Raw genomic sequence first — 14,085 nt, 5'->3', positions numbered from 1 at the left:
TTGCTTTGAGGGATTTTTCAGCGTCGCGTTTCATTGTGCAGTGCGCAAGACAAATAATGTTTCTGCGCTAGTGAAAATTACTGATTCACGAAGGAATTATTGGAGTTTGCCTTGATGAAGAAAAATCTGCTTTGCAAGATGTTAGCTCTAGACTGAAGCTTCCCCTATTTGCCCAATGTTGAACAATTTGTAGTATTGTGTCACGAACAGACCAAATCAAGAGAAATAAAGGTAACCTAGCGGACGCCTCACGAATGGTTCCCCACTTCTACCAGCTTGACGAAAGCCATTATATCAATGTGAAAGTGCACTACAAACGCGTCATATGACCCCCCCCCCCCCCCCCCCGACAAACGGGTCATACACAAAGCAGGCGACCATGGAGTGTCCTTGCTACAATGCATCGTATTGTATCCTATAGCCTTGCAGCAAAATTACCCGCCAGAAGCATCTTATTCTGCAAGCATGAAGACAACAAGACAAGGACGTAATACGCCCGGCCCTTGTAGCTTCTTATGCCTTGTTCGCAGCCTTAATCAGAGCGCACATAAAAAGAAAGGCTGAGACACAGCACAAATTTTTCGTGCACCGGTCAAAGCGGTACTGTTCTACGATCTTATGTCGTAAAGCTATTTTTAGCTATTTCTTTTGCATTTCTAAAAAAATTATATTGGTGTTTTGCGTGACAAAACCAGGATCTCATTCTGGGGCATGCCGTACTGGGCGACTCCGTAAATTTGAACCACCTAGGGTTCTTTAACGTACACCTAAATCTAAGTACACGGGTGCTCTCACATTTCGCCCCCACCGAAATGCGGGTGCCGTGACATGGACACGATCCCGCGACTTCGTGCTTAGCAGCTCAGCACAATAACCACTAAGCAATGAGCCATGCACGATAGGTCAAAAATAGTTTGAGCTACCCCAACTTCGCGTGTGTGCCACGCGACGTCACGAAAACACATATGACTCCCCATGTGCTATGACCTTGACCTGCACGCACTGATAATGCATGATTTGACAGGATAACAAAAAAACCATATATTTGTTGCCGATTCTACGCCGCTTTCGCCTTCACGCCACCGCTATTGGATAAAGGTATTTTCGGCTACGCCCCATTCGCATTTCCGTGACGCGATCTCACCAAACCACGGAAATTCACCGCGTCAAAGTCACACGTACGTGTTCAAGATGTATTACTATGCCGAACAACACGGAAAGTGTTTCTGAATAGCTCCCGTTCCGAAAGCAATAAAAGAAGGCTACCCACCGATCGCGGCGGCACTGGCTAATCGGAGCTACCGAGGAGGAAGGTTTTATAATAAAATTTTTGCGTGCTGGCTGGTATAACCTTATCGAGCCCTTCCGCCAAATATGCGACATCGCTGTGCCAATTCTGCTTCGCTTAGGATCTGTTTCAGCGGCATTTGGCCCTACCGTAGCATGCCACCTTGATGTTCAACCAGCTACAGCAAGCTTACCTAACGGAAAGGAGCCAATCGAAGACGCCGGTGTCACCCTCCTCACCCGGCTGTCTATTTTCACATCTCTAGCTCGGTCCCTCCAATACACTCTCCCGTTCAGGTGGATAATCACCTTTGGTCAGCCACTGAGATAAAAAAAACATTGATTGTAGGCAATGATATTCGTTTTCGAAGCAAACAAAAGTTACGTTTTACAAACGAGGAGAGCGTTCGATTGAGTACTTCGAATAACGCTTCGGGTTACGGTCCCATGTCGGTCGTTATTCAAATCTGACGTCAGGAGATTGGGATAAAAAAAACAAGTTATAGGGCCCTTTGTCATGCGCTTGGAAGGTGGAATGTATTTAGGCAATTGGCATGGATGTTTACGTGTGCCGGGACTTATAGGTTTGTAAATCATAGTGTTCCTCTCGTTCAAGTGTACATTTCAAACCAGATTATAATAAAAACCGTGACATTTCATCACAGCAACCGAAGCTCAGTATGTCATGATACTTTTTTTATGTTTACTGAGATGTGATATAGTGCGGATGTAAATAAAAGCTTGCGTAAAGAATTGCTGGGAGCTCCAGCTATGCAAGGAAACATCTACGCCACAGAAATACGGCCCGGTGTCGTCATTGTATTAGTAAGGCCCGTTCTTGATGCTGTACTTCGACTTTTCGGATATAGAAGAGGTGGACGAAGGGGTGGAAGAGGTGGACGAAGGGGTGAGGGATGAAGCGATCATTTTTATAGCATTTGACAAGTACTCCTGGTTTGTCGCAGCGAAGCCTGGCAGATAAGACACGAATTGCTTCGTTTGGTTTTTCTTAAACTCTCTGTTTAAGAGAATGAGAGTGACAGTCGCTAAGATAGGAACAATTCTCTAACGTAACAAGCATTTTTCATGGCTCAAAAAAAGATTTGTGTGGAAGAGTGTTGTCCAGAGCCCAAATGCTCATTCCCTAACGGTGGAGGCAATTTTCGTGGCTTCTAGATATTTTTAGTCTAAATGATCGATACGCACATGAAGTTGCGGTTCCTGGGTGTAGCTACACTGGAAGCTTAGAAAGTTAATCAAAATTATGAGCGTTGGAATAAACTGTCCGCATCATCGCAGGCAAAATACTCAGAATTGATATAGAGTTGTTGTCCAAGAAACAAACTTTTCCTGCGCAATATTGGCATGACTGCCGAAACACAGTGCGTGACATTTTCAGGGATACATACGTTAGAGAATCGTGGGTGCCGAGACCGGTTAAGGGTGATAGTGCGTCAGGTCTGGAGAATCCCACGTTGTTTGACTATAATTGACTCCTGAAAACGTCAATAAAGAAGAACGATGCGCAGTGAAGGAAGTCAGCAGACTCTAGACAAAGAGGGTGAAATTCAACGCAGAAACGCCTTCCATCGAAAACCTCGTTGCATTTCATGTCTGGCAGGATAATGGCCGAAGTTTGAAAGGATTTCACATCCCACAGTAGCAGCCGGGCCTGCGTCTTGGTGCTGCCAAAAATGAAGAGGGTTAAGAATAATTATGATGGAAGGGATAAGAAGACACAGAAGAAAATAATTATTGAAAGGAATGATGATGATGAGGAAGAGGAGGAGGAGGAGGAAATGATGCTGATAAGAAATCGAAAAATGGAAAAAAAAACGGAGGAAGAGACGCGACCCTGTGCTCTTAATAAACGGAAAAGACGAACTACTTTCACAGATTTTTACAACGGTGCTCTGTGACTTCTTCTCTGAAGTTTTGACCAGTTCGGTGCTGCTGAACTGAATACAGTAGCAGTATGAGTTGACCATATTTTCAAATATGTAGTCTTAAAATTTGGTTTCTTACAGAAGTTTTCTGAATGTTAGGAGGACCAAAAAATATCGAATGTACAGCAATACCTGGCACAGTGCCTGGATTGGGTAGAACGTGGTTTCTGCTGGGTATGTTTACCGCACAAACCGTGTACGAACTGTGTACGTACTCTGCAATATATGCGAAACAAAACGCAACTCTGCGAACTACAGGCGCTCTTTCCTACACTTTGTAAGAATACCTTAGAAGCGTGTGCACGGCCCCTGTCGCCAAACGCGTGTTTCTTATTCGAACGCCTTTTTTTTTTTTTTTTGAAACAGAATACTTTGACTGCATGCTTCTGTTTAGGGTCATCAGTCTCATCTTGAGTCGTAAAAAAAATGTAGCTCAGAGAAATACTTTGACAGCGGACTTCTATGTAAAATAGTAAATCTCATCTTGGTGTTCACAAACTTCTATTACTAAACGGGAATATCGTGTAGCCTAATTATTTTATATTGGCATCGTGGTTGCCACAGTAATATTAGCTTTTCCACAGTCATCTGGAAAGAAAAAATATGGAACGAAAATGCAAGGAATATTTTATTCTTGATATTATCAGCAAAAAAATGTCGCAGTTTTGTTCTAAAGACGAAGCATCGATTGCGATCGCAAATTAATAGACAGCTATACAAGGTAAGATACTAGCTTTATCGGTCGTATACACTTCGAAACATTCGCTTACTGAGTTAGCAAACCTGGTGCCAGCGCGCTAAGGCAAACATGAACATGCCACAATCGACGACCGTGGACAGTCGCTGTCGAAACGCCGGCCTGAGTAGCGTGGCAGTAGCAGCGAGTGACCCTCGTTGTAGATCGATTCAAGGCAAATAGCGGCGAAACCACAGCAGGCACAAAAGTCTGAGCCATGTGCTGATCGGTTTCAAGGTACGGCGCGCGCGACCGCATCTCGCCGCGCAAAGGACGCAGTAGGGCTGGTGGACAAGAACCCCCCCCTCCCCCCCCTTCGACATCTCCCTCTGGTGCTGCTTGACCGCTTTGCTCCCTTTCGCAAGCGAGACTGAGCCACGATAGTCAGTTCTTTCGCACCCGGTAGCGAAATACGCAGTTGCTGCCTGAGCCCGGCGCCACCCCCTTCCCTCTCTCTTATTCCCCATTCCCTCACTCTTATCCCATCAAGGCCTCTCGCCCCCCAAGAAGACGATGCGTTTCCTCACTCATTCCTACCTCGCGCTCGCCATATTTAGCCGCGATCGCCCGCTCCCGTGCCCACTCCGCTCGCGCGCTTTCATGGCGTCGAAGGTGTTATTCATCTTGCAGTTTACACGCAACATCACGGCGACGGCGATGGCAAAAATGCCCATGGAGTGCCCATGCAATTGCTATCGCGATAAAAGCAGCAACGAAGTAAGGCAGTCTATTATATTTTGGGAACATAGTTACCGGATGTTTACGAGGAAAATGAATTCAGGCAAGTCTCATTAGAAAGACAACACTAGCGAAAGGCGAATGCACGAGGAAAAAAAGCGGTGATATAGAAATGCGTGTGAAAGGCAGCCCTTTCTTTGATATTGCCCTCTAGCTTGTGCGAAGTTATAAGTACGCTGTTGCAAGTGCAATCAATAATGCTAGCTTGAATACAGAACATACCTACTTTTTTTGTGAAAAAAAGAAACGTTATTTTGATGAATGTACTAGGTTTTTGAGCCAGAAAAAAATTCGGTACCCAGAGTAAGCTAGATATTTCTGTTCTAGCACATGAATATATGCGGTGGCAATTAGTAATTAATTGAAAGTACTTTTTTGGTCTTTGTACAATCTTGATAATTACTCTGATTCACCATTCACCAGCTTACACCATTCCACATCACATACACAAGAACCTCTGCATCCCCCCACTTCCTAAAAACATGCGCCCTGTGCATCACAAACAGCGCAGGAGGCAGCGAGCAAAGGCTATCCAAAAACAATTCTTCACCTCTAAAGACGTGCTCTATGTTGATGCAGCCGAATATGGGAACAGAAATCATTACGCAATATCAGTCATTAACTCTCACGGGCAGGTCGCTGCGGCCGCCTCCATTCCTGGCTCTTCCTCGGAGGAGGCGGAGGAAGCGGCCATAGCCCTGGCCCTCACAATTCCAAATTCATCAGTTATCGTTAGCGACTCCAAAGCAGCCATACATAACTTCGGAGCGGGTAGGGTTTCTAAGCCAGTTTTTCCTCTCCTCTTGGCTCATCCTTTCAATCAAACTGTGGCATTAATCTGGACTCCCGCGCATGTGGGCCTTGCCGGAAACGAGGCGGCTCATGCCAGTGCCCGAGGATTTACAGTCCGGGCTCAGGCATCAGATGCGTCGGACCTCGCCACGGAGGAGGCGCCTTTTACAGCGCGGGATCGACTTATTACTTACCACGAAATCTGCACACACTACTGATTAGACCGCTTAACCTTTCCGCCACTCATGGGCAAATCCCCGCGTAGGCGTGAAGTTCTGTGGCGACAGCTGCAGACTCGCACCTTTCCGTCCCCTTACCTCCTCCACCGCATTCATCACGCCATTTACCATTCTCCCTCTTGTAAATTCTGTGTATCTCCCAGAGCAGACTTAAACCATATCATGTGGGGGTGCCCTAAGCACCCCCTCCCCCTTTCCTCAAGCAATTAATATCTAGTGAGGAGCAGTGGGAGGCTGCCTTGCGCAGCTCCAGGCCCGATCTTCAGGAGGTCATCCTGGAGTGGGCTGAGAGGATAAAGGAGGCCTACTTCAAGTAGTTCCTCCCCCCACCCTCTATTCCATTGCCCCCTTCCCTTTAAAGAGGGATAAATAAAGTTTTTCATCATCATCATCTGATTAAAACAGGCTTCCTTGTGGCAAATAATGCAGTTTTGCACTACCAGCTACTTACTGGCCCAGCTTTGCCTATTTAGCAACAGTTCTTAGATAAGCGGAAAGTTGAAGGTATCGCTCTCCAGGATATTTCAAAAACATAATTGTCCTTTGAATTACGTATTCACAAGGGCATTTAATGAAGCCAAACTACGAAAATACAAAGCAATAACGGAGACGTAATGTGGCGCATGAGCTAATCATGGGAAATGGTGCTATTGTAAGGATTGCAAATAGGTCAACATGCAACAAGCACATACTATCTTCGCTCCGTCATAGCAGTTTGTGGCCTAATAGATAACGAATAAGGTAAACTGGTAGCCTCTAAAGTAAAATAATTTTAGTCGTGATCAAACATTTTCCTATATTTGCCGTTTCTAAAAAGGCAGTTACAGAAATGTCATCTTGATGGCGCAACTTGAAAACTGTTCGAACCTTGAAATTATCGTCGCATTTAGCTACGGCGAAGGAACAGTGTCAGAACCCAAGACACGTATTTAACTCTTTATTGGTCAATACGAAATGGGGAAGTACGTAACGTAACTGCCATACAAAATACCGTTGCAAGACAATAGCGAACGCAAAATAAGATGAATTCGCTATTATTATTTTTCTCGATCCCACAGGACCGAGCATGACAATTGACACAGCCTGCTCGTCAACGATGGTAGCCCTGAATGAAGCCGTGCTCGCAATTCGCACGGGACAATGCGAGGCGGCCATCGTCGGAGGAGCCAGCATCACCCTCAATCCTCACACTACGGTGGAATTCACTGACCTGGGCGTGCTCTCAAAAGAAGGAATAAGCCGGCCCTTCGACCACAAAGGTGAGATGATTGTCGAATGTTTGCAACTACTGTGATGCCGACCTCTTTACCAACAGTAAATTTTTCCATGGTGATAAAATGTGATATAATAAACCTCGCGCTAATCGAGCATATACAAATATTTAAAAGGCGCAGTTTCGCCACAAAGGCGCAGCATCGATAGCGCTAGCAAATTAGCTGGCAGCCCTACGAAGGATAGCGCTTTTATCGGCTGTATCAACTTGTAAACATTCGCTTGCTAATTAAATTAACAGGCACGGTGTGAGCGCGCACAGCAAACCTGAATACATCACTCTCGATGAAGGCAGGCACTGGCTGTCGAAATGCTGGTATGATCAAATACGGCAGCAGCAGCGAGCGAATTGAGTTTCGTGCTGTCTGTTGCTTCAACGCAAACACACACGGCTACGAGCCGTCGACGGACCTAGACTCTACCCTGCCCGCAACACAGATCGCTTTCAATGTACGGCGGCGAGATCCCGCGCAACCGCCACATACGCAGTTGCAGTCTGAGTAGAACGCCACTCTCTCCCTCCTGTCCCCCCGGTGGGTCGCAACGTTGGGTGCGTCGCGCGCGACGGAAGACATCGCGCTACCTCCCCGATCTCCTTCCTGTCGCGCGAGCAACTTTTCGACAGCTGCAAGGGTGAATGCGGTATTGTTATCCGCTACATATTCTTTCAACTGTCCCAAATGAGTTAGATTAGGTTCAACCGACAGTGGCACCCAGGAAGCCTCATGACGTTGTGACCGGCATCCTTAACAGCCACATCCACGCGATAGGCTGAAAACAGCTTCTTGTGTTGGTTTACGAGCTTCAGCAACTCAGGCTTTAATTGGCCCTGAGAAAACGCGATGTTTTCCTCGGTTAGCCAAGGCTGAATGTCAACCTTTCGTGTTGATACTGTCAGTACTTTCTTGAGGTGAACACTGTGGTTGGGTGCATCGGCCATTACTATAACGCTACGTGGTGTGATGTACGCTAGAAGCTGCTCAGCGAGCCACTTCTCGAACTACTATCATTGTGGTTGGGGTCTAGCCTGTTTTTTTGGACATACGGTTGCGCCATAAAGAGTCGCAATGTATCTGGCTTAAGCCTTGTTGCAAAGTTATATCATGCTGATTTACGTAAGCAGCTAATCCTTCCTACCCATGACATTTCACTTAGACAAGATCACAGTTATACAGTCAGTGTTTCACGTTGTCTGGCTACGTTATTTTGCAAAATTACCAAACATGCACATCATATGATCGAGTAGAGTCACTTCGTCGCATAAGTTAGATATTCTAGAGCGCCATGCATTCTGGAATGCCTTAGAACATTCTATAGACCTACACCATGCTTGCTAACAAAAGGAGGCGACGTAAATTCATTCTAGGTGCTCTAACGCCGTCGCGTAGACTCCGCCTACATTGGCTGCCTACGTTTGTACGCTCGGAATATCTTTTTTCATTTGTGCGGTATTACGCGCCAACTCCACTATTTGATGATTAGGCACGCTGCAGTTGAGGTTTGCAGATTACGTTTGACTAAGAATCTTATGGCGTTTTTCACTGCTCTATTAGGAGCAGGATTTCTTGCTCCGTGGCAGCGAATCCGAATTTCACTGGTCGATCTGGAGCGGGTTCGCGCCGGATCGATCTCACTTGCCCCGCCGCCGAGGCCCGGATTCGGGCGGAAATAGCTGGCGTCACTTCCGTCTTCAAGCGAAATCGGAACCCGGTTGGTACGCACAGCATTGTGTTGCTTCGCAACATGGCTGCGTTCGGTGATAAGGCAGAGCTCGCGATGAGAGCTTGGACGACAGCGATTACGAGGTGACGCAGGTGCTGTACGAAGCCTTCAACGCACGTTGTCCATGCGCAATCCTTGCAGGCGCGACATGGAAATGCGGGACTCTACGACTGCCGCGGTCAGATTACGCACGGGGGACGGCGACATTGGTTGCCGTGAAAACGTACAGAGCGGAAGTCGGGCATGGTTTCTGGAATCGTTTTGTGTCACGTGTACGCCGATTTCCTGTGTGATCCCCCGGAGAGCATTTTTCCGCTCCAATGGCCGATTCAGATTTGCGAAACCCGAGCGCTCGCGCAAGGATTTCGGCGGCCGCTCCAGATAGACCAGTGAAAAACGCCATTAAACGTGCACGTAATGCACTGCAGACACGCCCTATTTGCATTTTGCCCCCATCGAAATCCGGCCGATGGAGACGGTAGGCCCAGCTCACCCACCCTCTCCAGTCATAGCTGATGGTGCTTGCCATCCCGCCTCAGATCGTCCTAGTGCGCTTACATTATATGGACACTCCAGATGAATATTTGTCGTCGCCGTCGCCGTGATGGTCCATATAAAGACCAAGGGTGATTACGTTATCGCCGCGCGCCGTATGCTTTATCTGCCAGTGAAAGCACGCGAGGGGGGCCGACGATCGCGGCTCAATCTGGAGCGCGCCAAGCAGTAATGCGGAGAGCAAACGGGCCGTCTACTTAGCGCGAAAGGCCCCGTGGAAGGGAGGGGGGGAGCGTTGGGCTCCTGCAGCAACTGCGTATTTCGTGACCGGCCGCAAGGGGAGTTGACGAGCGCGGCTCACTCTCGAGGGCCATATATGGAGAAAAGTGGGGAGACAGTGGAGGAGGGAGGGGGGTGGCTTCGTCTGCGCCAACAAGGGCGTACTTCGCACGACAGCGCGCGGTAGCGCGCACCCTGTCTTGAAAGGGATCTGCAGACGGCTCATACCATCGCGCGCGCTGTGTTCTCGCCGCTCTTGCGTTCGGATAAAGAGGGAGGGCTTGTGATCCTTACGTCTGACACGTACCGCGAAAAAACTCGATGTGGTTTCAAGGGAAACTTCGGTCAAGCCAGTGGGTTTCTTCCGTCAAGATCAAGAAGAAACCACTGGATCTATGGGAGAAAGCAGGTCTCTCAAGGCAGGCAAATTCCGCTAAAGCTTCGACACTAATGTGCCTTACCGCCGTCTTCACTGAGAGAACCCACAATGACACCGTTCTGTTTCCGGTCATTGTGGCGGAGAGAAAAACCTGGCAGGGATGCGTAGAGTCCAATTGGACTCTACGCATCCCTTTCAGGTTAACCTTCAAAAAGGCTCTTCCGTTCACAATGTCGATGAGCCTACGTAGTGAAAGGGCCTGGTGAGGGTTCGAATTTCTTGGAAACTTCATTCCCACCATCCGTGTACGTGTTCTCGGTCGACATTAAGCACCTTTATTGCTCCCTGCCACACGCTGCGCTGTCCACACTGGTTGAAGCTGGCATCGAAGAATGTGGCACTGTTTGTTTCAAGAACCCCATCGGCACATTGGTTGACAGGTTCAATTAGTTGGTGGTTTTGTATCTAGCCTCCACGGTTATAAAACACAATGACAAGTTGTTTGTCCAGAAGGCCAGCATCTGCTTCGGGTCTCGCCTCGCTCCAGGTATGAGTAATCTTCTGCTCGCACAGTTGGACGAAGACCTTGAGGACAGCAGGTTGCCGCATGTCATAAAGATCTTCAAGTTTGCCGGCGATTGTCTCGTCGTTTTCCATGGTACCGCCGAAGGTGCTACGCATAATATAGAATTGTATTGAGCATTTCACAAAACGTTCCCCAAAATTAACTGTCACCAAGGAAGTTCCTGTAGATGGCCACACCTGATTCCTTGATGTTGACTGACACTTTATCCCAGAACGCGCCAGCTGGATGTATGTCACCCAGTCGAAGAAACGCCTTCCGTTCAACTCTAACCGCCCAAAGCTAGTGAAACGCGCTGTTGCACTTGCCGCCATAAAGAACGCACTCTTGCGGTCATGGCGTCGTCGAGCAGCGCAAAGCCTTGCTTGACAAATCAACAGATTGGTAGTAGCTCGGTTTTCTGATTCTCTTTTATGCAGCTTTGCGGAAACCTTGTTGCAATGACTACGAAGGAACAGTGCCGCGCCAACAAAGAAAACAGACAGGGCCAACACCATCGTAATCCCATGTGTGCACGAAGTGTCATACAGGTTAAGAAACTGCGAGACGCACTGGAGTTGTCTGTGCAAGCATTTGAGTGAGTGAGTGAGTGAGTGAGTGAGTGAGTGAGTGAGTGAGTGAGTGAGTGAGTGAGTGAGTGAGTGAGTGAGTGAGTGAGTGGGTGGGTGGGTGGGTGAGTGAGTGGGTGGGTGGGTGAGTGAGTGGGTGGGTGGGTGGGTGAGTGAGTGGGTGGGTGGGTGAGTGAGTGAGTGGGTGGGTGGGTGGGTGAGTGGGTGGGTGGGTGGGTGAGTGGGTGGGTGGGTGAGTGGGTGGGTGGGTGGGTGAGTGAGTGAGTGAGTGGGTGGGTGAGTGGGTGGGTGGGTGGGTGGGTGAGTGGGTGAGCGAGTGAGTGAATAAACATTTATTGGGTCCAGCAAAACGCGATAAAACGCGCACCCGGCTTCTTTTCATTTTTTCCCCTTTCTATTTCTTCCTTCTTCCTTGAGTTCTTACACATGCGCTGGCTCTCTCTTTTACCGTACTTTTACTACCTGTTCTAACTGTGTATTCCCCGGGGAAGCACTTTTGCTGTTTCATGGCGTTATTTTCCTTTTATACAATTTTTTTCATTATTATTAAGCATGTGAAGGCGATTGGCGAACGGCCTAATGCCTGCACCAATATACACGCCAATAATTTTGTCTCCTGGAAATGCGGCATCGCCTACAAAGGGCCACTTTCTTGTGGACATGTTTACATTGGTCAAACAGGCCGACGTTTCATAGATCGCCTACGAGAACACGCAACAACTTGAAATTAAAGTCGCGCAGCAATATAGCTTTGCACTGTGCTACGTGCAGATGTTCCCCTTCTTTAGACCAGATTAAACGCGATTTTCTTCATATATATCTTCAGTGTTCTCGAACGTGCGCATTCACATCATCAGTTTTTCTATTTTTTTTCTCCCCCTTCTCCGCATGGCTATATAATCAGCCACCTTTGACTTCAATAAACAGTTGCAAGTAGCGGCTTGTCCTGTCTTTGTTCCGTCCTAGTGTGCCGTCACTATTGGCGCTTCATCTATTCAAAAAAAAAAAAACTGATAGACCAGACAGTTATAATCAGAGGTTATAAAGATCACACCACTCGAGAAATTGGTGAAGAGCCCTGCATTGAACAGCCAGGCACAAGTTGTGTCAGCGCCCATCTTGTGTCGCCTTCGATGAAAGCCTATTACCTGCAACACTAAGTGATGCAGTGCACCTGCTTCTTCGATTGTTCTCTTCGTTGCTATCCCCTGTCTATTTCTTTCCTTTTCCTAGAGTCCTTACACATGCGCTGACTCTCTTTATTACCCTACTTTTACCACCTGTTCAAAGTTTGTATTCCCCGTTGAAACATTTTCAGTGTTTCATGGCGTTATTTTTGTTTTATGCAATTTTCTTCGTTGTTTCATCCTTTTGATGACATCCGTTTTTCTGAGTTAGAATACCTTTCTTGTTGTCTTTTTTTGTATAGTTGCCGTTGTGTTGTTCTCTATGTCAGCGTGTGTTTTTATCAGACTGTACGGCTTCGGCATGGCCTCGATGGGCGATGTTGTTGGAAACGTAGAAACGAAATGTTTTCTGGTGCATACGCTGTGGTTAGAAGGGATGAGTGCTTATACACAAGGATTTCTTTTGCAGTAAATTCAATTGTAAGTAGCGTTCTGAATGTCCTCATTCTTTTCACTGTCCGTATTTCTTGCGCTTTATTTGCCTAAAAATGTCGCCATACCAACAAGCTGGGATACAGACCCAAGTTAGGTAATCATTGTTTTATGTTTTCCGTCGTATTTGGGGAGATCTGGGCACTAATGAATATACGCGTATTTTCCTATCATCTTGTAAGTAGGAACTACGAAATCCTTTTTAACGCGTTATCCTCTAATAATAACATTTACTGTGAAAGTATTTGACATGAATGAATAACTAAATAAAACAGCCTTCGTTTCTAAAATTCTGCTTTGTTCGGTAGGATCCACGTTGAGCAGCAGCACATGTATTTTCGGTTGCAGGCGATGGCTACGTTCGCAGTGAAACTGTCGGCGTGTTCTTCCTTCAAAGGTTTTCTGACGCCCGACGTGTATACGCCAGAATCGTCAACGTGAAGACGAATACAGATGGCTTCAAGGAAAAAGGTGAGCTAGTTTGAGCAGCTTCGCGGTCGCAAAGTGTTGCGTCCGTAGACCGCCGCCATTGGGAAATGCGTGGCCAGAGCCGATGCGCGAAACGTGCCTCTCAGTGTCATAAGTCATGGGTCGCCGGTAAATGTGTGGCACACCATATTTCTGCATTTGCTTGCGCAGTTGTTTGCGCGAAGTTAGCCAGCGATTTGTACTACTTGTTAGCGCCTCGCCCACTGCACATAGAACTGTTACAGAGATGCCTACCTATAATGGATGTACTTTCCAACCCCGCTGAGGCGTCTGCTTGAGGAATCAATCGTTTGGTGTTTCGCAACACAATGGATATGAGCACACCAGAGTTTGACACTCCCTTGCTTAACCGTCGGTGACTTAGCCAAGTCCGGGGATCCTGAGGCTTCAGCCACTGCGTAGTGTTCAGACCTTTAAGGCTCCTCGGCGGATGCAAGACATTCATGTGGCCTCCGCTTTACGCATACGTTATCATCGGACCTATCCGGAAATCGATAGTTGGCTTGTCTTATTTTCTCCCCAACCTTTGTCTCCCCCTTAACGTTTAATGTTTGCTGTCTTCTCCTCACTTCCTGTTGCTTCCGAGCTTTGAGGTAGCCAGGTTTAACCTTTTTTTGGCACAATCAAACTTGGTTGTACAAATTGGAATACGTACAGTTGGCATTTCATGGGCCTCTCCTTGCCGGTCAGACAGCGTCCCCCCGCAGCATCCGACAGCGCACCACGGCCGGTGAATGATGGGCCCATGGGATGTTAAGCACGTAGTCGCGTGATCGAATTCCGGCCACGGTGACCGCATTTATATGGGGGCGAAATGCGAGAGCACCCGTGTACTAATATTTCGGTTCGCTTTAAACAACCCCAGGTTATCCAAGTTTCCGGAGTCCCACACTACGACGTACATCATAATCAGATCGTAGTTTTGGCACGTAAAAGCCCG

The 14,085-nt window shown here is 47.5% G+C and overlaps 1 protein-coding gene across 1 annotated transcript in view; it reads left to right on the top strand.

Moving 5' to 3' along the window:
- Positions 1 to 14,085, top strand: part of LOC142591506 (fatty acid synthase-like) — a 194,631-nt gene that overhangs the window by 28,422 nt on the left and 152,124 nt on the right. The window contains exons 3-4 of the mRNA XM_075703830.1: positions 6,797 to 6,997; positions 13,005 to 13,127. Coding sequence (XP_075559945.1) covers positions 6,797 to 6,997; positions 13,005 to 13,127 — 324 coding nt within the window. The remainder of the gene's footprint in view (positions 1 to 6,796; positions 6,998 to 13,004; positions 13,128 to 14,085) is intronic.

Source organism: Dermacentor variabilis, chromosome 8 (assembly GCF_050947875.1).
Source record: "Dermacentor variabilis isolate Ectoservices chromosome 8, ASM5094787v1, whole genome shotgun sequence".
NCBI classification, from domain to species: Eukaryota; Metazoa; Arthropoda; class Arachnida; order Ixodida; family Ixodidae; genus Dermacentor; species Dermacentor variabilis.
The sequence above is the reverse complement of the archived record's forward strand: the minus strand, read 5'-3'. Positions and strand labels throughout refer to the sequence as shown.